Source organism: Thermobia domestica, chromosome 6, assembly GCF_964235325.1.
Source record: "Thermobia domestica chromosome 6, izTheDome1.hap1.1, whole genome shotgun sequence".
NCBI lineage: Eukaryota > Metazoa > Arthropoda > Insecta > Zygentoma > Lepismatidae > Thermobia > Thermobia domestica.
This window is the reverse complement of record NC_137459.1, coordinates 160,028,897-160,055,154: the sequence shown is the minus strand read 5'-3', so window position 1 is coordinate 160,055,154 and position 26,258 is coordinate 160,028,897. Positions and strand designations below refer to the sequence as shown.

The 26,258-nt window shown below is 35.3% G+C and overlaps 2 protein-coding genes across 2 annotated transcripts in view; both read right to left on the bottom strand.

Annotated features, from left to right (window-relative positions):
- Slob (Slowpoke binding protein) overlaps positions 1-25,271 on the bottom strand; it is an 823,759-nt gene extending 798,488 nt beyond the window's left edge. Inside the window, exon 1 of the mRNA XM_081762291.1 lies at positions 25,168-25,271. The gene's annotated coding sequence lies outside the window, so the exon portion shown is untranslated. The remainder of the gene's footprint in view (positions 1-25,167) is intronic.
- LOC145687351 (uncharacterized) lies at positions 12,417-12,779 on the bottom strand. Its single transcript, XM_081760807.1, has one exon. The coding sequence runs from the start codon at positions 12,777-12,779 to the stop codon at positions 12,417-12,419; it is 363 nt and encodes a 120-aa protein (XP_081616933.1).
- Positions 25,272-26,258: the final 987 nt, after the last annotated feature.

Sequence of the window (26,258 nt, the reverse complement as noted above, 5' to 3'; positions counted from 1 at the left end):
GAAAAACTGATTTTGACCTACTGTCTTGAAAATAGACGCGAGAATATAACATACGTAAGATAATACGAATATACTATGCTCATAATGTAACAATAATTGGATTTGGTTGGACAATATAATAATAATAATAATAATAATAATAATAATAATAATAATAATAATAATAATAATAATAATAATAATAATATAATGCAGCTGTAAACAGTTTCGTGAGGGTAAAATTTCCATCTATGAGAAACATCTTGGTTTACATCTTTAAGATTAATCAAGTGCCAATTTAGTGCTAGATTTTTGTATGTTGCAGAAATTTTCCATCACTTAAATCACAGTTAAAAACAAATAAAATAGGAAAAATTGTACTACTTACAAAATAAGAGCTGTTTGCAACTACAATTTTTTGCCATTTTATATGCATATATTTTTAACTATGTTTAACTGTGTTGGAAATGCCCACACAGACATTATTCGGACAATGGATTTCGCTTTTCTAATATGCTCTGAATTTGTCTGTGGCTTTTTCACAGTTATTGAACCCTATGGCGAGAAAAGTCAATTCAGCTCCTTGCATCAGCATTTTACCTGTCAAATGATATGCCTTATAGAATCAAAACACAAAACATATCTCTGACTGTATCATAATGTAACCAATAACCAGGGAATATATGAAACCTTTCCGCGCGGTAAGATCGGTGTGCAGTTCGTGAAAAATTGAAATCCTTAGTCGGCTGAGTTTCATTTTCTAAAACTGGAATTTCAAACTTTTCCCCGTGATCCGTTACACAAGATCTTTCAGCAAGTTCTTTAGGTAAGTCTTTGCTGCTTGGAGGTGCTCGTGGAATCCTGTACTTCAAGTGAGGCACATAGCAGAGAATTCTGAGATGTATTTTGTTGTGAGCTTACAGTACCAATGCTGGCACTGGTAGTTGGTGAAGTTTTTTTCATAAACACCAGGAAGACTTGTATTTTTCGAAATTTTCTTTGTTGATGATGTTAACCATGTGTCAAAAAAGGTTCCTTTTCAGTTAGTCATAAAGTAAGGAATAAAGTAAGAAATAAAGTAAGGAACACATGTGTAACATATGCATTTCCTTGCATTCCTACATAAACAGCAAACGATTTAGTAACGCAAAGTTAACTCTATATTTCAATGTCAGACTGATTTACAGGTTTCAGCACTCTCTCCTACAAGGTCTAAATGAACGTTATGTGATTTAGGTAGTTATGGGGTTCAGGCGATCGTTAATGCGTAAACTGAGTGCTCCTTTCTAGAATTTAATCAGTGTTCGCTTTGCTTTCTGTTGTGCTGGTAAAGCAACGATAGAACACAAATACAAACACTCAAGTTCAAATATCACTTATATCAAAATTACAACTAGGTGAATAATAATTGTGCACTGAAAAATTGTTGCTAAAGTTCGCCAACTAGTAATTAGATCATCGACTTTGCGGATGGATAGGACTTGAATTTTTATGGGCCCTTTAGCAAATTTGTCTATATTGGTTATTCACGTGACAGGGATGATGTCCCTCGGCGAGCACACAACCCTGGAAAGCAACAGAGGAAGGGAAGGAAGAAGTAATTAGAAGAGGAAGTCACGGCCTCTAAAGAATACCATCCCAGCATTTGCCTGAGGGAAACCGTGAAATAACCTGTCACGATGGCCGGCCTCGGGGATCGAACTCCGGATATCCCTAATACAGAGCCGTAATACTACCACTGCGCCACGTTGCTCGTTATCGATTTAGTAGGGCAGATAAACAAATAATAATAATGCTTGCAATATTCTATAATCACAAATCATTAGGTTCACAGCAAACGAACAATTAATTAGAGAAATACCTATAATTTGATTTTTAATCCAAGAAATAAAACATAAAGGAAATGTTTCTACTTGCTCTATAATTTAGAAAAGCTGTCGCATCTGTTAAAAAAAATGTTGATTTAGTGTATCTTGGGTAATATGAAGAAAATAAATTTATCGTTAGATATAGGACACTGTGCCTCAAAATGTTATACCGTATTTGCATAGAAAAAGGCACACAAATATGGGGAAAACGAAATTCATAAAAGAGAAACACCAAAACAAACAGTATTATTACACCAACACGGTTGGTGCACTAACTCAACTACGAACAAGTATACTATATAATTTATAAATGTTAAGATATTCTTTTAAAAACATATGTACTATATATATATATATTTATGTAATGTCAATTCTCGGACTTCCACCCTCTTGTTTCTTTTTGTTTAAGAATGCTATAGAGTTTTACTAAAATAAAATAAAATAAAAGTACTCTCGAACTCTGGTATGGTTATTGTAATTATTCCATTAGCGTTACCCACTGGTAACGAAAAATGTTGATTATGATATTTTTTCATACTACTCGTACATAATTAGGTCATAGAGATAACAATTACTGCTTAAATACAATCTTTTGCACAAACGCTATAATAGACTGTTGCTACTTTCCTAAGAATGAATATAGGTTACTCATTTTTTTCTGAAAATAGTTACATCCAGTTCTGTATTTTTATTTTACTCTTTCTTTGTCCAAAAATCATAGGCCTAAGTTTCATCTCATGCTTGCACTTTTAATATAAAAATGTTGAATAATTATTCAGGAAACATCATTACCAATATTACGATGTTGACATAATGTCGACAGTAAATGTTTACACAGAAGAACGGGACTTGGAACATCCGAAAGCCCGCCCACCCCTTTCAGGAAATCAAGTTTTTTTCGCTGTAAATTCTCTTCGAAAGTTAGGCACGTACACAGGAATTTATTTCGGAAGGGGTCCAAATCTTTTCGAGGGTCAAAATCCAACATGAAAATATATTATATTATTTGAATATACAGAAAAGTCGGGATTTCGGGGAGGTCCGGACACCCAGAACCCACCCCGTATACATCCCTGTCAGAAGTGTCCTTGCTGATGTTTGTAAACGTGTTCCGCCCTGTCCTCTCTTCAAGCAAGAACGCCCTAAGTACTGTCATTCGTTAGTACTCACAAGGGATAAATTTTTCCTCTTCTCCATAAAACTTACTGCATTAAGAATAATTTAAATATAAGAATAATTTAAATTTATAGAAAATATATTTAAATGTCCTCTTACGCATTTACACTATTATCTTTTTTAAACTTTAAAATCTCGCTCAACGACTCGCTTCGTATTACAGACCTACGATTACTTAAACAACAATTCTTAAAGAATTTATAGTGTTTTGAGAATGTACACCAGTTGAAATAAAGTAAATTTTCAATTCTCTTTCCTAAATTTTCTGTGTAACATGGGGTCAGAAAAAGCGCCCAGTTTCATGTTTCAAGGAGAAAGATGAATGTGTTATAGATACTTTTTTCACATTATCATAAAAAAACAGTTAATATAATCACTCTTGTGTCATGTTTTTAGTCTGAAAGTTTAGGAGGAAAACAAGTACCTTTCCCTCCATGAAAATTTCAGGGGCGCAGCTGCCCCTTTGCCCCCCCCCCCCCCCGCCGGTTCCGACGCCCCTGATGGCTGTAGATTTTTCATATTTTCCCAAAATCTGTTTCAAGTAGCCAGGCATATTTTTTGGAACGCAGCTCCTCATATTTCGAGATTCATGTGATCGTTCATTTTTGAACCAATAACGCTCCCCATTCTCTGAAAGATCTAATCATTTAATAAATGCAAAGCTAGAAATCCCGTGGTTTAAATATGCACTCGCTTCTAAATTAATCAATATATTAAACCTTTTAATGAAGTTTGATTGAATTACTGTACTGCGTACATAACTGTTTATTATTTTAAGGATAGGCTACAACACCTATATGAAACAAAACGGAAACAATAAATCTAGCCTGTTTACTGCCGATATTGTTGACGAAGTATCTACTTCATCATTTCTGCCTGGACGGGATGGTCAGATACCCTATCCAATTCCGGTACATTAGAAGCTAATATTGGTCTGTAATTGCACAGCGTGCATGATCGTTCGCTTGAAAGTGAATGCTGCAACGAAAAAAAAAAACTTCTAAAGAAAGGCAACGGGACACTTCCGCTAGCGCGATGAACCGAAGTTCATCTTCCATTTTACCTACTGGTGGAGGGACTCTTCTACAGAGCAGGAGTCTATCAGTTTCTTCAGTGTTAGGCCAAGTGCTAAGCCAAGCTGACCTCGACAGTTTGGCTCCAAAGTACCGAATACCACAGTACGACCACAATCGCGCAGAATTAACTGATTTCCAGGAACCCCTGGAAGCCAGGGGGTCTACAATCCCAGCCCTGTCTAAATGAGTTACGTTCAAATTTCGTGCTGACATAAACACGTACATTTGAGAGACAATAGCATTTGTTAGTTGCCCATTTGGATATGGGACAGTCCTCTTAGAGGTGGCAATTTTGCGATCGGAGTACACTTGAGCTTACCCGGGCTCAGGCTAACTATCCTGAATGGGTTCGACTTTATCAAACTTAATGAGGTTCAAGCCAACTCAGTCGAGCTCTCTCTTGAGTAAGATCTCCCTATTCTTATTAAAACTCGTGTTCGCTCGAACACGGGCTCTGGCTTATTCTACATTTATAAACCTCTTGTTCACACGTACTTGCTCTTATTTATTGAATTCGAGACCGATACAGCTCGGGAGCTGAGTTTGCTAGTTGGGACATCTCCGCTTCTTCCCGGTGAGATGTCCTTTACTGCACAAGGAAGAATAATGCGTCGTACAGAGATTTACTTCTATTCACCTCTCCACCATAGCAAAGAAACCTCCAAATACGACGCTCGACGTCCATAAACTACAAATATTTAATATTGGAGGGGATTTACTACTGATAACAGTGACACCTTGTGGCGTAGTTCTAAAGCTTTTGCTCCCACTGGTGTCGATGGCGATAAAACATAAAATGTAATTCCATGTAAAATATAAGTCCTATATGTTAATAATAATGATAATGTATATAATATTTTTCTCCTTTGAGAAAGAATATACTATTGGAAACTAATGCAAATATCTATATTTTTCAAATTGTATCACCACAGTTCTTATAACTAGTGCAGGTAAAATTCAAAAGAACGTCTAAAATTTATATAATGGAATGAGTCGTGTTTCCGGTCTACGTGGAAAGCAAATAAGAAATTGAAACATCTTAAGATTCATAACTATACTAATCAATCATTTCCAGCTGCCATAAATTTATTTTGCACAAGAAACCTAAAAAGACTCCCTACTGACTCAGTGGCTAGTGCGTTCCTCAATTTAAATTTAAATGTATTAAGTTGTTTCGGATTCCACCTTAAACTGTAGGACCACGTTTAATGTATCCACGGTGCTAAAAAGGGACACAAAACTTCAAACAACAACAAAAACTGAAGAAAGAATTGTTAAAGTTTGGTTTAATTTTCAGCCACTACAAATCAACTAACTGTATATCGTTCTGTACTGCATGATTAAAAATGAAAGTGATTAAAAGGATGGAATCTACATGATTCTCAACGACAACGTTTAATCAAATGTTTGAAGTGATGCATGATGATTCGTTGAAAATTTTGGAAGGATTCTTATATATATATATATATATATATATATATATATATATATATATATATATATATATATATATATATATATATATATTTGACTTGGACGAAATTAAATGTTATTTGTCCAGATTCATGAATAGAAGGCGATAAGTTTGGGTCTGTAATTGCCATATTTGAATATTATGACTTACTTGCAGTAAGTAATTTTGCTTAACAGTTTAGTGCTTCTCGAATGAAATTTGAAACAACAAAAAATCTCACAACAGTTTCAAATATAAAGTAAAGGAATTTGCGTATTTTTTTCTTGAGCTTTCTGCAGTATTCTGTATTTTAAAATCTGAATTTTCTTAATGATCCTACTTAGAATACTAATAGTACAATCAATCGTACCACTTTGCGTTATTTTACTATTTTGTTTCAGAACTTTTACATCATAAGATATAGATATCCACAGCAAAATAAGCAAAAAAATCGTAATGAATACTTAAGTTCTAGTAAATTCTCCCATTTAAAATATGTATAAGTGTACTATTAACATCTGTTAAAAATTAAAAAAAACGCTCTATAGCGTAAAGGAGTGAGATGATCAATGAAAGTAAATTATGATGAAATAGCTGGTGAAATGAGAATGTGGGAGACAACGAGAGAACCTGGAGAAAACTCACGGACAAAATGTTGTCCACCTTTTACCGTATCCAAAGGACCGATCGAATCATGGATCCCTAGCACTAGAAGTGTATGTTCTACCACCGAGGCACGAAAAAATCTTTCTGTGCATGCTCTGCATGATGTGTCTATGGGAACACGGCTGCTGTAGAAATAATTTGTCTGCCATCATGTCACGATACACGCGATCGAAAATTCTGCGACCACCTGGCTTCTTGGAACTCTAGTAAGAACTTACATGGACACGCCCGAAGTCACTTAATTGCACAATAAACGATTTATGGCGTCATCTTAGGATTGCAGACATAGACTTCGATTCACACATAACGGATTTGCACATACAATTACACTCCTTGCCGTGTTATCCCACGACCTTCAAACTGTAAGTAGCATGTCTTCAAAAAGAAAAAAAATGAAATGAAATCTTTATGTTTTACGTTGAAATGGTGGAGTGAAGCAAGTGAAAGGAAACGGAAAACCCCGAGAAAACCCACGCACATGGTGTTTGTCCACCACAAAGTTTACTTGGTGCGAGCTGGGATCAACCAATCACTCCATGCACCAGAGGTGAACGCTCTACCGCTGAACAACCACGGCCCCAGCATGTATTCAAATGTTACTACAGTATAATCTGCCTGTTCTGCACGTTGGCAAGTGTGTCCAGATTTTCAAACTCAGATTTCCTTCCATGTCTTCTACAGAATTACATTTTGTGTTGTCAGTTTAAGAAGACAGTGAATATAGGGTGTTCTCAAATGTGTTTCTACACATTGCAGATTATTCTTTTTCAGTTCAATATCCCACGATTATGCATCGAGGCAAAGAGGCATGGGATATGAATGATAATGATGCAATGATGAAAGTAGAAGGAAGAGAGAGAACTCATACACACAGGTTTGTCCACCTTAAAACACGCTTCGCGGGAGGAGGTATTGAATCAGTGACACCATGTGCCAGAAGTAACCGTTCTACCACTAAGCCACCTCGAACTCTCCGTTATATATATATAATATATACATACACACACACACACACACACACACACATATATATATATATATATATATATATATATATATATATATATATATATATATATATATATATAACAGTATTGGTGTTATAGTTTAGTATATATATTAGCTAAATATCAGTATTATATTTAGTTTAGCATGTATATATATATATATATATATATATATATATATATATATATATATATATATATGTATGTATGTATGTATGTATGTATGTATACTATGTGATCAAAAGTATCCGGACACCTGGCTGAAAATGACTTACAAGTTCGTGGCGCCCTCCATCGGTACTGCTGGAATTCATGATAGTGTTAGCCAACCCTTATCCTTGATGAGAATGTCCACTCTCGTAGGCATACTTTCAATCAGGTGCTGGAAGGTTTCTTGGGGAATGGCAGCCCATTCTTCACGGAGTGCTGAACTGAGGAGAGGTATCGATGTAGGTCGCTGAGGCCTGGCACGAAGTCGGCGTTCCAAAACATCCCAAAGGTGTTCTATAGGAGTCAAGTCAGTACTTTGTGCAGGCCAGTCCATTACAGGGATATTATGGTCGTGTAACCACTCCGCCACACGCCGTGCAGTATGAACAGGTGCTCGATCGCGTTGAAAGATGCAATCGCCATCTCCGAATTGCTCTTCAACAGTGGGAAGCAAGAAGGTGCTTAAAACATCAATGTAGGCCTGCGCTGTGAGAGTGCCACGCAAAACGACAAGGGATGCAAGCCCCCTCCAAGAAAAACACGACCACCCCATAACATTACCACCTCCGAATTTTACTACACACGCTGACAGATGACGCTCACCAGGCATTCGCCATACCCACACCCTGCCATCGGATCGCCACATTGTGTACCGTGATTCGTCACTCCACATAACGTTTTTCCAGTGATAAATCGTCCAATGTTTACGCTCCATACAACAAGCGAGGCGTCGTTTGGCATTTACCTGCGTGATGTGTGGTTTATGAGCAGCCGCTCGACCATGAAATCCAAGTTTTCTCACCTCACGCCTAACTGTCAGAGTACTTGGAGTGGATCCTGATGCAGTTTGGAATTCCTGTGTGATGGTCTGGGTAGATGTCTGCCTATTACACTTTACGACCCTCTTCAACTGTGGGCGGTCTCTGTCGGTCAAGAGACGAGGTCGGCTTGTACGCTTTTGCGCTGCACGTGTCCCCTCACGTTTCCACTTCACTATCACATCAGACACAGTGGTAATGTTTAGGAGTGTGGAAATCTCGCGTACAGACTTCTGACACAAGTGACACCCAATCACCTGACCATGTTGGAAGTCCGTGAGTTCCGCGGAGCACCACATTCTGCTTTCTCATGATGCCTAATGGCTACACAATGACTAGTGGGTGGCAGCACAATGCACCTAATATGAAAAACGTATGTTTTGGGGATTGTCCGGATACTTTTGATCACATAGTAGAAAGTAGTTATATATATATATACTGCCCTGCTAAGCGAAAAGGCCTTATCTCCATTTCACATACTTTCGAGAAAATAAGCAAAACGTGTTTTGGCTAAGGCTGTACGTTCAAATTTGTTGTATTTCAGTAAAACTTTATTAAATATATTTTCACGATCTAAAATTTGTGTGGTAATACAGTTAAAAATTTTTGCTTATGAATTGCCACTTAAGGTCCTTTTGCTTACTTCGGTTACAGTTTTGAACATAAAGTAAACACTCATGACGTCATTATCCCCTACCTATTGGTCAAACCACGTCAATTTCACTTTAGATAGATGCAGAATTGTACTACAAACATTTCCATACCAATATCTCGAATTTGGAAAAATCTGGAGTTAAGGTCTTTTCGCTTAGGAGGGCACAGTGTATATATATATATATATATATATATATATATATATATATATATATATATATATATATATATATGAGTGTGTGTGTGTGTTTCCCACGAGACGAGGAAATTCATGGCTCATCTCGATTCTGAACTCGAAAACAAGAATAGAGCCGAGACGAAGATGAATTTTCAAATTCAAATTCGAGACGAGACGAGAAACATGATAATTCAAGTGTCGTTCTCGAGACAGCACAAGAAATTTCTCGAATCTCTTGAGTAACACTAATTCATCCAAGTCTTAGATCTATTTTTTTTTTTGGGGGGGGTTAATGACTCACAGTATGAAAGCTATAAATCCTTAAAATGATTCTACGAACATAATTCAGAGAATATACCAACGTTTTAAAGATAAGCAAGTCATTACATAATAAACTCTAACAGGAAATTTGGTTTAAGTGTTGTTAGATCATACCGTTCTTGGACCTTGCGTGAAGCGGAAAGATTCAGATAACTTTCAGATAAAATTAAGAGAACAAATGAGAGAATTAATTGTGTACATCAATTTGTACGTCAACTCTGTTTCTGGGTTATTTCCTCAGAAATGACTGAGGTAATTTTGTTAAACTTTCATAAATAAACATTCAATCCTAACCTAATAATATGGCATAAATCATTTATCCTGAAAAAAAAAATACATAAGGGATTCTTTGTTTTTGTGATTAGTTTTTCCTTGATCAATTTTCTCAAAAGCAGCTCAGGCAGTTTTTTCATACGTTGTACACACGGTGTAAATAAATATTTCACTAATAACCTAATAATATAGCATTACACATTTCTCCTGAAAAAATCCCAGAAGTAGTTTACACTTCAGAGTGTGCTTTTCCCAGAGACGTCTCATGTCAGACAATTTTGTTCACATTTCTTAAATAAATGTTTCATTAATAACCTCACAATACACGATATACCATTTTTCATGAAGTAGTCAACAGGAGGTAGTTCAGATTCAGACGATTTTCTTCATAGTTTATAAATTAATATTTCATTAATAAACTATAATGTTGCGTGTATTAGTTCTTATGAAAATGTCCACAAGGAGTAGTTTACTTCTGGGGATGAGTTTTTTTTTTATTGAAGTTTCCTTCGAAAACTTCTATAACTTCGTTCGTATTTCACTAATAAATGTTCCAGTTTAAACTGTTGCATAACGTGATTTAGTTTAAGAAATTGGAGCTAGAAAGTTTAGTGCGGTGGTCCGTACGTTTTATTCGTAGTCCAATATTATAACATCGTTTGAAGTTAGCTAGCCAGGCTTTCCAGGCTTTAAATTGTTCATAACCAATATCAGGAGCAACATAGAATCCCGTTAGTTGCTGATCACTATCGCATGCAGTTTGCAAAAGTACTTCACGTGCAGGTATAAACTAACCGTATAATATCGTCCGTAAAGAGTAAGTCTTGTGTTCCTGTGATAAGTTCTTGATTCGGTTTTCTTAACAGCATGATCATAGGTTCATTCATTAATACATTTTGCCGTGGTTTGGTTCGTGTCATGTAGTCAATAATTTGATTCATTTGTCAACCGAGTAAAGCGTCTGATGTACACCCTGGGGCTTTTGGTCTTATGTCAGCATCGTTGAAATCTATTGTATAATTACCCCTCTGCGCCCATACTCGATTCATGGTTGATTATCTCATGATGTATCTCCTGTGGAGCTTCCAGTGTGCTCTATTTTGAATTCCAGTGCTTCGTTAACTAGAAACCCAATTATGTCATCTGCGATTGCTTGCTTTTCCCTATTCTGTGATGTTCGTTGATTTTTGTTTGAACCGTAACGTCTACAACTATTGCAAATGTTGTAACTAATTATGTACGACTTTGAAAGTTTGTTTTTTAAGATTTGTGTCTCTCTGAAATCATACACACTTCGCGTCATACTCTAAACTGTCATCGTCGCTGATACGACCAGGAATATTACTAGCATCCAGTATTTCTGTTCTCGCATTGTGGTGCCCCCTATTACCTACAGTTGCAGTTTCAAGTGTGCAAACGCATTAGTGAAGTGTTGAGGTTAGAACTACCTTATGAATGCTGTTGACTTGTACTTCTCGCATTACTGTAATTTTGTCCGGTAAGAATGCTATGTGTGGAGCAAATTCATTGTTAGTATAGCCATCTGTTATCTGCCACAAACAGCAAGTTTGTCAACTTCCAAAGTACCATTAAGTTTTGAACCCTTCCAGATGCGAACAAACTAGTACATTGCATTTCTCGGAATATTTCGTTGTTTGATAAAGTATATGACCCACTTTTCATTTCGAAGTTGACGTTGATCCAATATGGCGGTTTTCAAGAGGTCAGATAGAGGAAGAGGTACAAATATGGAATACCATTTACTTTTTGTTTGACGAAATCAATATATTTGCATAAATTAACAAAAAAAAACTCTATAAATACTGTGTAACATATCCTTAAACAATATCCCAATTTTGTGCTGCGTAAAAGAATGGGAAATATTTATAAACATCAATTTCCAATAAAGTTGCAAAATTCTTACTTTAGAAAACGGGGTACAAATATGGAATACCTTGAACATTTTCGAACAAACATTTTCAACAAGCAAAATTAGTGAGCTAAAAATGTTGAATATTAAACCAAGTTATAGGAACAAAGTAGAAACGAACACCACTGACATATTACGTCATTGTACAGTTCTCTTACATAAGTCACAAACGTAATAACCATGTTCATAACTTGCACAAGCAGTGTGAGCCCACTCAGTGCACATCTGGCACATAACCCATTCTTCCCCTTCCTTATCACATGAAAATTTGCCCGAGCAGAAGATGCATTCAGCGTCCTCGCTATAGGGTGTTCCCCTTCACCAATATCAATATCAGAAGAGTCGTCTCTCACACTAAATGAACTATCACTATCACTCGCAGTGTCGGACGTTTCACATCTTGCTGGTCTTCGTTGTCTCTTGTTTCGTTTGGCACATTGCTTCCTTGCTCCCAGGGACCTTTCAATGGACGCTTTATATGGTGATGAAATCAGAATATTGGCAGTTCCTGATTTTCTTCACCTGCTTCCCCTTTTCTTCCCTACGTAGGGCACAGGTGATATGTCCCATGGAGTAATCACTGTACCGGTGGTAGATGCTTCTGCTTCATCGGCACAAGAAACACTCCCACTGCTTGGCCCAATTCCTTTCTGCTCAGCTTCACTGACACTGTCCGTTGTTCCACTAGATGCAATGAAATCTGCATCTGTGAAAACATTCCGATTTACTGGGTAGAGCCCTGTAATTCGAAAGCCATTCACGGCGATCTCACCAGTCTGGCAATTGAGATAGGCCTTACCAAAGAGTTCAGCAATCCATGTTAGTCAGAGGCCTGTCATGAAGCCTTAGCCACATCCGCACTTCCTCGCTATAGTAAGACTTCAGTGGACTCATGAACGTTCTGTCCAGTGGCTGCATTTTGTGAGTAGCATGAGGGGAAAGACACAAAATGCAGACATTATTCTCTCGACCCAAGTTAATGACATCCAAATTTTTGAAGTGGCTATAATGACCATCCAAAATCAAGAGAACAGGTGACTCAGGTGACGGTTTCACTTTGTCGATGAAGTGGAGGAACCATTGGGTAAAGAGATCATTCTGAATCCACCCTAAGGGATGACAAGCAGCGACAGACCCAGGCGGGGCACCTCTCATCAGCTGATTGTTCATGTTCTTGCGGGGGAAAATGAACATGGGTGGAACGAATATTCAACTAGCACTCATGCAAGTTACGACTGTTACCAGAGAACCTCTCTCAGCAGAACTTAGTGCTGCCACCTGCCGCTTACCCTTCACTGCAAGAACTCGTGGTACTTTGCTCTGCACCACACTCAATCCAGTTTCGTCAACATTAAATATCCTGTCTGCTGGGTATTTTTTCTTCTCCATTTCTTCAGTTAGGAGGTCGAAAAATTTGTTGACATTTTCCTTTGTGAAGCCGGTGGCCCGTTGGAAAGAAGTTGCTGTTGGCTTTCGAAAAGAGCATCTATCCTTATGGCTTTTCAAGAAGAGGCGGAACCATCCTCTACCAGCTCTGTCTCCCAGAAATGGATTTGGAATCCCGTTTCTTTTGGCTATCTGAAAGGCCATTGTTTGTAAGTCTCGTCTGGTCAGTCCAAAAAATTTGCTTTCCATTGTTAGAGCATATTGAAGTAGTTGTTCTTCAATTTATTGCGGCAAAACTGTCTTCCTCCCAAGTTTGGTTTTGGTGGGTTCATTCACTGTCACGTCTGATTTAGCCAGTCGGAAGAGAGTTGCGCGTGGAGCATTAAATGTCTTGGCTGCCTTCAAATAGCCCATCTTTTTCTGTCGCGCCGATTTTATTGCCTCCTGCATAGCAACCTCATCCCACACTTTTCTAACAGGTGACAATTTTCTACCTTTCGATGTTGTCGCCATATCTACAGTTGAAACACAGTTCTAGAATAAGGGTCTAAATATGGAATACCAGGTATTCTATATTCGAGCCCCTACTGGCTTGCGAAACAAAACGTCAAAACACTCACAGTTCAAACAATAGAAAAAAAATTAGATATGTGGTAATGTCGCTACAAATGTCATCTTTCCAAACGAACAGAAGTGTATTTGAATAGGCACGTGTATTAGAAATATACGACGAAATGCTCCTTACCTACAAAAAAATCACTTCACCGGGAAAACAACCAAAAGAAACCGACGCGTTGCTTTCGGCTTTAAACTCAACAATGACTACTTTTGTTAACAAAGGAAGGAAGGAGGGATTGTTTTACAGTTTGTTCGCTAGAGTACTCACGTTACCTTACGAGATATTATAGTATTCCATATTAGTGCCCCTATTCCATATTTGTACCAGTTCCTCTACGATACGAAAATGCAATAATAATAATAATAATAATAATAATAATAATAATAATAATAATAATAATAATAATAATAATAATAATAATAATAATAATAATAGTAATAATAAAGATGACTTAAATCGATTTACATTGCTGACGTCAGAACTATTGTATCGGCATGTTTCAGAGAACATGGGTCTTGGAACTATAGAACCACACTGTACATCATCTTCTCACATCGATTCTATTTGCTTTTCCTTACTTCCAGTATTCATTAGCAACTAAAATTTTGAGTCAATACATTCATCCCTACTACATTCCAGTTGTGGTTTGATTTTGGTAACACACTGGCGGAGTGGTGAGGTCTACTTGTTAGATATTAAAACTGCCCTTTCCAAACTATTCTCATTGTCAGAAATTTTGACACTACATTTTAATATATTTAAAGTTGATATAATGAAGAATAGTAACAGAAAAAAAATAATGAAGTTTATTCTTATGATAATGAAATTCTGAGGAATATATTAGAATTGTCCATTATTAAATAAGTAAGATATTGCAAATATTGATTTTCCATTTTCATTATTTATCGTTTAGAGATTCTTTTATGCTGAATACTTCACTGATAATACCAAGTGATGGAACCAATAGGATAACAGTAGGTCTGAGTTGTCTTAACACAAAACGTACTACATGTGTCAGTCACAATTCTTATTACATTGCATAATCTTGTCTATTATATTTCTTTTATTTTTTAGTAGTACGAAAACAATAATTGAAGCGCTTATCTTCCCTTAAAGATGATTTAGATCCCCAATTTTTACAATATATACCTAAGCTTTTTGTTTTCATTTGCAAAACTCATGCAGTTATTCAGGCCAGGTGACTAGTAATTTGCGCTGGAGCCGAAAGATATAACGGCAAAATAACGAATTTCGCACAGAAGTATATGTGAACATTCCTCAATATTTTGAAGGTGCTAGAAAGCCTACTAATTTATTACTTAATAACATACACCAATTTAAAGAAGGATGGACAAATTCGGACTTTTGCCCCATAATAGGGGGCAAAAGTCCTATCGCAATGGGGCAAAGGTCCGCTGAAATACACGAAGTAGGAAATAGACATACAGGCATTTTTATTGAATTATTTTGTTTTCTACAAGAATCTTAAGATAAACAAAGAGCATACGAAGAATGAAGTGGTTCTTCATATTAACAGAAAAGTTAGAGTTGAGTTGATTTTGGGTTTAACGTCCCGTTCAGCAGCGAGGCTATATGAGACGTGGACCTACCGATTAACGTGGAATCCGAAAAACATGAGCTGCCACCGGGAATCGAACCCGGGTCTCCCACGCCAAAGGCGCGTACGCTAACCGCTTAGTCACGGAGGAGCTCCAGAAAAGTTACTAACAAGGGACATCACCCAATTGTCCGGCTCCGATTTCAATTACTTTTTTTTACTGATAGAGGACATGTATTCATTACTTGTGATGACAGAAATTTTTGCCATGGTGCATGTTTTCTATTTTTTTATAATGTTTAAATGTTGTGATGTGGTTAATAGAGATTACTGCAGAAGTCCCTTACTACCCTTTGTAAACGGAGTGTTAATGAAAGAACAACCATGTAGATACGTATAAGGCCTAGGGGGAATTCGTATGGTAGGTATGACCTTGACCGCAGCCATAATGAAATCCGCCATTTTAGCCCTATAATACCCCGCGTTACATATATGTAACATTGGGATTTTATTTCTTTATATTGAATACAATGGTGTTTTGCTGCTAATGCCCACTGTGACACATCTGTAACAGTACGCTCAACACCACCTACTGGATTATTGCTGAACTTCTTGTCATTTTGTCATCCCAGAAGTACTTGAAAGCATATTTTTTTGATTCTATGATATCACACTCTGGGTATTATAGGGTTAAATTAAGGTTAAGTTTTTTTTAATGGGAATAGGGTGATATGATACATAATGTCGGACTAGAATTTAATTAGGAAGACAATGGTGAAGTTAGTTGTAAGATACGCCCATTTGGGGAAAAAGTTACAGGCATATTAATTGTTTATACCTACTACTATGTGCGTAAGTCCATTACCTCCGCTTCTAACCCGCGTATTAATGATAATAAGTGGATAAATGTTTCGGTAGTACATATTATGCCTGGAGGGAAGTGATACGATAAGGGTATCCTTGACGGCAGCCATCTTGAAATCCGCAATTTTGAATTAAGTAAAATTTTGAAAAAATGAAAACCAAAGCATGTGACACCTTATTTTAATAGCAAATTTTCCCAAAAATCCAATGGTATGCTTATTTTTCTTCTATAGTTAACCAGTATGAATTCAATACTGCTTCTAATGTGCACCAAACGTCCATTATTCAATCTTTCAAATTGGCAACATTCCTAAATTTCACCTTATGTTTTAAGATTCCAACTTTGCAATTGTTGCCATGGCTAATGTTTTCTAAATTTCTTACATTTTTTAAGAGTTGCGATTTGTCAGTTCATTTGTCAGTCCTCTATCAGCAAAAAGAAAAAAAAATCATTGAAATTGGAGCCGGACAATTGGGTGATGTTCCTTGTAAGCAAAAAATAAGTTTGTTTCACTTGAGAAAAACTCAATAAACGTACAAAGTATGAAGTTATTCTTCGTAGTGATAAAGTTAAATTAAAAAAAAAAACGAAATTATTCCACTTATTTACGAATACCACAAGAACACACAAAGCATGGATTTTCGCCCTCGTATTGAAAAGTTACACTAAAAGAAGAAATTAGGCTATCCCAGTTATTTATTTTATAAAAAAAAAACACACAAAAACATACAAACCATGATGTTTTTGTTCGTGTTAAGTTATACTAAAAGAAAAAATCTTCCTTACTTAAGAAAAGCTCAATAGACACACAACGCATAAATCTTTTCTTTTCATCAACAAAGTTAGAGTAAAAGAAGAAGTTATCCCACTTATTAAGAAAAGCACATAAACTTATGAAGTGAAATAATAACAAAACCAGGCTTGGGTCTAGGCATTTGTCACATACGAACTAGCCTCCTTCATAAGCTGTGCAATCATAATGCCACCATTCTTCGCAGGAGTTACACATTATCCAGTTCTTATCCGGTGGATCGACATATTTGCCTTTACACAATGGACATACATATTCCACTACTTTGATGTTGAACTTTCAGCGGATGTAAACAATTTCATCCGTGAGGTAGACTTCTTAGGACCTTGCTTCTCTTTTTCTTCTCGAACAGTACGTAGCTCTTTTCGTAGTGTTTCTAATAGCAAAGGACAAATCTCTCTCAGCACCGATGAACCAAATGACTCCAAGAGCACTTTTCACACCTCAACAGATGGATTCAGCAATACAAATAGGTATGTGTTAGCATTAATCCTAGGCTCCGTTTACACCGCTGATATGTGAGTAGTGCCCTTGGTGCCATCGGTGCACTAATCAGTGTTGAGCGTGGCTTGACCAAATTCAAAGATCAAACTCCGTACAGGCCTACATAGCTTTAGTTAAGCTAAAGAAAGCCTACGTAGCAAACGAATTTAAATAGGTCTACTGTGAGAAACTGGAATTTAAATTTAAGAATAAACCTATTTACAAATTTGAGAGCTGGGGCAAAAGTACGCGTTCGGATTCTTGCCGCACAAAAAAAAAATCGGACTTTTGCCCCATTCGCACTTGTTTTAATTACAATGAAATGCTGACGTAATAACTGGTACCGGGAAAAGGGAAGATAGTATATATTCTTACTCATGAAGTGTTTTCATATGAAACAGCAATAAAATAAGGCGTGACTTCTCCCACGGACTGTAGTACTATTTCCCATAAAACAAAATATTACTTCAAAGTAAGACAAAATGTAATTTATCTCACTGTATTAACAAATTTCACCGCACACCTTTACTATCATGGACGGTACACCGCCGCCATTTAATCTTTCTGCAGCACAAGCAGTGTTGCACAACTCCAACAAAAAGTACCCCAATATCCCAAAAAGGACCTTTGTCCCCTGCGGACTTTTGCCCCCGGACTCTCTCTCTCTCTCTCTCTCTCTCTATCTATCTATCTATCTATCTATCTATCTATCGTGAAACTTTCGTGAATCTGGTTGGTTTTGTGAAACTTTCGAGTCTCCCCTATTCTCAGCTAATTTCTTTCTTTTACTTCCCTTTCCCTGTATTATTTGGTCCGTATATCTCAATCTCGGCCATTCTCTGAGTATTTTTCCTTTCCTTTTGTTTTCTTTTTCCTCCATAGCCAGTGGTTCGTTTCCTTATCTCATAATGTGTTCAATCATTCCAGCTCTATTTCTCGAAACAGTCATTAGTAAAGAAGTGATTTCTTGCTTTTCTTTAATTCACAATGGTTGAGGAATGTTTCCAAATCTTACAACGTTACTTTTCAAACATTTTGCAACCTCATAAATTGATGTAATTCAGAAGTCTGGTAACAAAACAATATCTTATGTTACTTTCATATTAATCTTGATACATCTTTGTATCTTTTAAACTAATGGTAAAAAAAAATGAAATTTTGTGCCATGCAAATATCGGCAGAGGGACATTCTTCGGCATATTTTGTAAAACGTAACTTTATCAGTGTTTTCACGTTCCGCGCAGTGGGCGTATATCCCATTCCCTGAGTGTAAAATTGGGGAGAATACAAGTGAAGAAAGAAGTAAGTTTTACTTCACAGTGTGAAACTACGGTATATTTCCAATCTATGTGTATTCAATACTCAAACTTGAAGTAGTACATCTATAAGAACTGGTCGCAACACAGTAATAAGATCAAAGATAGAACCTGTTCCTCGGACATTAAATCTATATCAAAAAGCAATTATTCGCTATCTCTTAATGATTTGTTCAATGGTGATAAAGATTGAAACCAAAAATCGCTTATTTCAACTACATTGGGCTTGAATAGAGGGCTAAGAAAGAAAATAGAACCTATTATTGGAATTATGAATCAATTGCAAAAAAAAAAAACGCTTCTTGATATCTTTTACCGTTTCTGCTCTAAGGAAATTAGATATTGAAACCGGAAATGCAAGTAAATTTAAACACTTCCGGTTTTGATTGAGTGTTGTGTATAGTTATGTTATGTTGTCTTGAGACGTTAAATCTTTTACAAAAAGAAAACTTTTCTCGTTATCTATTACCGTGTTTGTTATGCAATGATAAACGTTGAAACCGGAAATGGATAATTTTAGCCACTTATGGTTTGAATAGAGCTTCAATGGAGAAGATGAAACCTTGCAAAAACGGAAAAAAAGAATTTTGATAGACTTTAACGTTCTTATTCTACGGAAATCAGTATATCTACTACCATTTCTATCCTGTAGCAATAAACGTTGAAACATATATAGAAACCGGAGGTAGTAGTAAATTTGAAACACTCGTTTTGGTAGGGTGTTGCGGATAGATATGTTACGTTGTCTTGAGACGCAGGAGACAACTTCTTGCTATCTGTTACCGGTTTCCTCTTGTGACGATAAACATTGAAGCCGGAAATTGTTAACTTAACCACTACCAGTTTGAATAGAGGGTTAACGGAGAAAATGGAACCTTTCCTTGGGGCGCTGAATCGACTGAAAAAAACGTGTCTTGATAGTGTTTACCGGTTTTGCTATACGAAAATTAGTATTAAAAAATCGGAAACAATAGTAAATGTGAAACACTTCTGGTTTCAGTAGAGTGTTGGCGACGCGAAATCGCTTGAAGGGAAAAAAAACTAACTACCATATGTTACCGTTTCCGCTCTATGACAATAAACATTGAAACTGGAAATGAATAATTTTAACCACTTCTGGTTTGAACAGAGATTTATTGGAACAGATATAATCCCATATTGGAACGTAGAATCGGTTGCAAGAAACTGAATCTTGATAGTTTTTACCCTTCTAGTCTTACGGAAAATAGGATTGAAACGAAAGTAAATAGTAAATTTGATTTTGGTAGTGTTGGGGATAGTCATGATACGTTGTCTAAATACACGTAATCTTTTTTTTTTAAAGAACATATTGTTTCTAGTTGTTACTGCTGTCATTCTATGGTGGTAAACGTTGGAACTGAAAATGGCTCATTTTAACCACGTCTGATTTGAATAGAAGGTTAATAGAGTAGACGGAACGTATTCTTGAGAAGCTGAATCAATTGCTTCTTGATAGCGTTTGTCGTTTCTGCTCTATGAAAATCAGAATTGGAACCGGAAGTAATAGTAAATTTGAACCAATTCCGGTTTTGGTAAAGTATTTTGGATATTCATATTATGTTGCCTTGAGACACTGAATTGTTTAAAAGAAACGCTCCTCGCTTATCTGTTTCTGTTTTTGTTCTAAGGCGATAAACATTGAAACTGGAAGTGGCTAATCTTAACCACTTCTAGTTTGAACAGAGGGTTGACAGAGCAGATAAAGCATATTCTTCGGATGCATAACCGATTGCAGAAAATCTAGTCTCGATATATCTTATTAATTGTGTTCTGATACCTGTCGACAGACAGATGGACGGATGGACAAAGTCGTTCTATAAGACTTCCGACACTTACGCACAGCATACTTTGGAAGTCTAAATTAAAAGAAATCGTAATAAAAGTAGAGAATAATTCTGTGGTGAAGAACATTACTTTTAAAAATATTTGTCTATGCGAGACGACTATAAAAAAAAGCATTGTGAGCTTTCTGATTTACTAATAAATTCATTGTTTATTGCGATACATTTATATCAAAACTCCTCTAATAATTTTCTTTTTCCTTCAGCATAAATATATTTTCTTAAAGTAATTGCCTTGACAATATAAATATTTTGTACGCTTAGTACAATTTCTTTTACTACGAAATCGTGTATTTAAAAATATTGTTCATTTTATTTTTATATCATTCTGAAAAATCTTTCATTTGGTATCTTATCCATCCATTCTTATTATCGTCTTACTTTCTCTCTCACACACACACACTGTACATCGCTTTCCCACATTCAAGATTCCATTTGCTTTTCACATATTTTTAATGCTCAGTATCAGCTAAAATTTGCGTCAATATGTTGCATTTACCCCTGCTATATGTTAGCATTTATCTCATTTTGCTAACGTACCGGTAAAGTGGTGAGATCTATACGTTAAGTGAAACATAAGTTGGAAACTCAAAATAATCTTAACTGCAACGGGTAAATCTTAATAATATATTTATTAAAAAGATATATTTTATGTTCTGTATGCAAGGAAATGCAGACTAAGAAAGTCTGATGAAATACGAAGAAATTCAAATAAATTAAAAATGAAATGAAATATCCGTGTAACGTCCCAGGTTAAGGGAGATTATGGTTAAGACAAGTGAATGACGATTGAAGAATTGGTGGAATGAAAAAGTGGGAATAATTGGAAGGAACCCGAGAAAACCCACAGACACGATGTTGTCCACCACAAACTTGCTTGGCCGGAGATCGAACCAAGGGCCCGATGCACCTACAGTAAGCCTTCAACTACTGTGTCACTGTACCATCTACGAAGAAATTGGAGAAAACAGTAAAATGAGATGAAAAAAAATGAAACAAAATCAAATTTGCAGTTCTTTATTACACATTCATATCGCGCTGCGTGATCAAATGCACGATCCTGTCCCTTAAAAGCTGAACTCTTTATTACTGATACACCATGTCAACTTTCATCGTATTACCTGTTTCCAACGATATCATCCATTTCTAAGATTATATCTTAACATCCTGCCTAAACACAAATACAAGTGCAGAAAAAAATAGTATGCGTTATATTGTATGCTTTTTTTCTAAAGGTAATTTCAGCTCTCGCAGTCTGTGTCGCTATTAATGAAAACGGATGAGAAATTTTGAAAATACAGTGAAGTCAAATAATCAAGAAGGTATATAATGTTCTCTTCCTAAGTACAAGTGCATATTGAACAGGAAGAGTTAATGTTTCTAACTTTCAGTACTCCACTCTATAGGAAAATATGTAATATTTCATAAATACATCTTCTTTCGAGTACACCTCTTTATTTGAAAATTTAGTATGATAGGTTATGTTCCACTAAAGTATTTACGTGGCGCCATTTATACTCAAACAGGAGTAATCGAACAATTATATGTATTAAGATCTGCGGCCTTCTTCTACAGGTTAAAACTAATCACCAAAAATTTCCCTTTGTGTATCAAGTTTACCTGCAAAAGTACACCTATTTATCATGAATTTATAGAATTTCAACTTGAGACTTATAAACAGTTTCATAAATAAAACAACGGTCTCATAACTGATCTAGTGATTACAGTGGTTCAGATTTCACTTTTAACTGTAGGTCTGACTCGTTCTATATAATCTCACTGATGAAGAAAGCCGTAAAAACAAAACAAGTTATCAAATACAAGAAAGCCGTAAAAACAAGAAGTCTCACTACTTTCTTTCTATTGCACACCATGATAGTTTTACTTCAAAATAAACACACAGTGGTAAAAATATGTTTTTTTAGGTTGTATTCCTTCTACATAAAAAATTAGTTCTTTTCTGTTTTGAAGTATTTAACTAGTTTCTTTAAGTAATATATTACTTTTACGTGAGTCTAATTGGTTTTTCATTTGTGATTGTTTATACCCCGTTTTCTTCTGTTTTAATGTAGTTTAAAACAATGTATGCACGTAGTTTTTTTTTTTTTAACTTTCAAAAGCACCAGACACAAAATATAGGAATTTAGAACTTCAAATTGCATTATGTTCTATTTTAAACATTCCCGTAAATTCATATTGACACTTTTCAATTTTAGAAACTAATTACTTAAGAGAACTTCATATTATATCCATTATATAATGGTGACACCGAATTCTAAATTTTGACCTAGCGTCGTGAGGCAATTGAAGAACTACTTGAAAAGAGTTTCGACTTGTGGTTAAGAAAGCGAAAACAATCGCATTGGAAGTCAATACACTAACTTTTCATTACGAAGTTAAATACGTGTGCCCCTGGCTGCCGATAATCCATCATAAATGGGTGTATTGTGTTTGTGATTATAATCTTGCTCAGATTTTGTTCCAAGATAATATGTTTTACAGAAAGAAAGTTGAAACATATTATAGGTGCAGCATACTTTAATATATTTCAAAAATTCATATTAATAATTCCATAACTGAGAAATGTTTACGGACCATACATTCATTAACTTATTATTCTAAGCACTTTTCACATTCCCGAACATTTACTAGTATATTACCGTGTTTCTCGAGATCTAGTTAAGTACTATTGGTTAGAAAATAACATTTATTTATTACAAGCTCGAGAGAGCGTTCCAACTTACCAAACGCCCATCAAAATATTCGGTAAAACGTTTCTTCCGAAGATACCTTTCAACTGAAGAAATTATGAAATTGTCTAACCGGTTAATAACAAAAAAGAATTATTTCAGTTTGCAAAATTGTATTTATATATAATATAATACTGCTCGTTTTCCGTCGACAGTCCGTCGCATAAATCATTAAATAAAAAGCCAAATAAATCGTTACACATATTTATAAAGAAACAAAGCGATTGAATGGGGAGGTGTAAAAAACACATATTCCATGATTTTGCGTTAAGGGTCAAACTTTTTTATCGAACAGAAAGCCAATGGACATTTCAGAGAATCATGCCCTTTTCAGCCACAGCTCATACTACGATCTAGTAAATTATTTTGAATTTACAACAATAATCAAAATAATTATTTCAATAAAAAATCAGCTTGTAGACTCAACTGTGTGTATAATAATTTAACAAAGATAGTGACTTTATTATTTAAAATGTGTCATTTAATATAAATTATATTTGATCTTCAGCTTCTTTTAAGTTTGCCTAGTTTGTGCCATATAAATCTTTTTTAACAACAACCAGGCGAACTTTTATTGTTTCATTCCAAAGTATGTAACACAAATGAGAATCAAGATCATGATCAGAATTGCATATCAATTTAGAAGTGGTTTCTCTGTCCTTTTAAGTAATTTCTCTTGAATAGCAAATTTCCTTAAGTTGTATATTTAATACTAAATGTGCGTTAATTTAAACGATGGCTTTTAATAATTGGAAATTATTTATTCTCCCTTACATGTCTTCCATTAATGTTTGTTGATCCAATAGATAACACTGTGCTTCGTGAAATAATTATAAGATTGAAATAACTTCTTTAAAAATATAATTGTAGTAATTCACCCGGTATGGAAACTAAATATTTCATGTTTTACAAAGTATTCAATTGATTGAATGTTCTTTGTGATATAATAACTTTGAATTTCTCAACGAAGCTAAGTTGACTAGATATTCTTTTCGTCAAGAAAACTCAAAGTTTGAGAAAGCAGTTTGAATGTAGAAGAATTCATATCAAAATTATGCACAGGATACTATGATAGAAAGATAATATTTCCAGAAATATGTATATGTAACTAAAATAAATTATCACGAAAGCATGTATAGTTATACGAGTAAGTAACGTAAGTTTTGGTTAAATGTCTGTCTTGCTTTAGTTTGCGTTTAACTTTTAAAAATGTATTGAATGAAGTAAAATGTCTGAAAAAATAACTTGAACAATAATTTTGATTATGCGTGTATTAAAGGCGATGAGATGTAAAATATTTCATACCGTTTTTATAGTAGGAGAATTTATTTTTTCTTCTATTATTGCATAAAAAATGTGGTCATAAATCTCTACACTATCAAACTTCATGAATATTTCAATTGTTATTTGAAATTTATTTAAAATTTAGTACTATTCGAGACCGAGGTTTCTTGACAAAAGTAAAATTGTTTGAATTTATGAAAAAAATTAAAAATGTTCCCCAGTGTCTAAATTATTCGTAACAATTAGACTATCAATATTACCTGAAAACTTTCGATTAATTGCTTATGATCTGAGAAGAGTGTAAATGTAAACAAAGGAGTGATTCTCCGATTATCCCTTCAAATTTTGCTCGTGACAATTTCTGTTATGTCATGTTAAATCTAATTTTCTATATGTTTTACCGGAAAAGGCTCAGCTGCTTGTCAAATGTCACCACAATAGATGTCAGTCATTATGTAATTTGTAAAAAAAAAAAAAATACACTTGATAGGTCAAAGCTCATAGTCACATGTTTTTATCTTCGAAATAAACACCAGTTCAGCGTGTAAGGTGAGCTTGTTTAATATATCTGTGCTGGATCCGCGTTTGCTTTTATTCAATGAATTCTTTGCAACCACTACTTACCCATTCTTCTATCTTTCCTATATGATTCTGTCACCCTGGAGACCATTCTTACTCCTGCAGGTCAAGCAACTTCAGCACACACCGAGCTGACCCACTTTGTAATCCTACACTGCAAGACGATTTGAAAGGCGAGCGCCGTAGAGTACCAGCCAGGCAGGAGCTAGTATCGAGCGGTGAGGCTACAGAGACATCTGAAGGGCATGAATGAAAGCACTAACGAGAAACGGGTTGCTCAAATATCAGCTGAAGCTGTAGCAACACGAGTTCAGACTCCAAGATTAAACACGCGTAGGAAGGCAACTCGTGTATTGCTGGGATGAAAGTTATATTATCCGCGGAACACTACGGTTGAAGGGGGATGGTTTAAACAAATATTTGCTAAAGTTACCAACCGCTTGAAAATAGTTTCGTAGTTTTGTTTGAATTATATGCACAATATTTATTGTAGCAAATTTAAAGCTTGCAGGTGTATCATAGTAGACGTTGATGATTAATTGAAAATAAAGATTAGTTTATTGAAGTAGTAGCCAAAATACTATGGGTGCTTTCTCTTTGCTCTGAATTATTTTGAATTTGCGAAAAAATATTATTATTATTATTATTATTATTATTATTATTATTATTATTTGGTAATTATTGCTTACTATATACTTCTTTGCCGGCTAAAGGAAGTGTACAACCCTCCTAGGTTAATTCATCAGTTTACGCCCCAAAAGCTGAAGAGTACAAATAAGTAAAATCAATCGTTCTTTTGTATTGATTCATACTATAACTGCATCATAATTATAATTACATCTTACAGTAAGATCCATTACAGAAATGCAACTTTTCGGGCTTTTACCTTAGCAAACGCATCAATCAAATCTGTCATCTGAATTTCATTTAATAAACTGCTCTATGAGAATTGTTGCTAAAATACCTAACCCAACCTCAGTAAGTAGTGCGTAAATACCTTTTTAATTAAATTTAACTTTAAAAAAAAATCGCTCTGCGCTAGCTATTGACACAAGCAGAGTTACAAGTATTCTACCTTTCTTGTTGTCGTCATTGCAAATATAATTCAGTAATTGCATAGGCGTTAATCCGTCGTC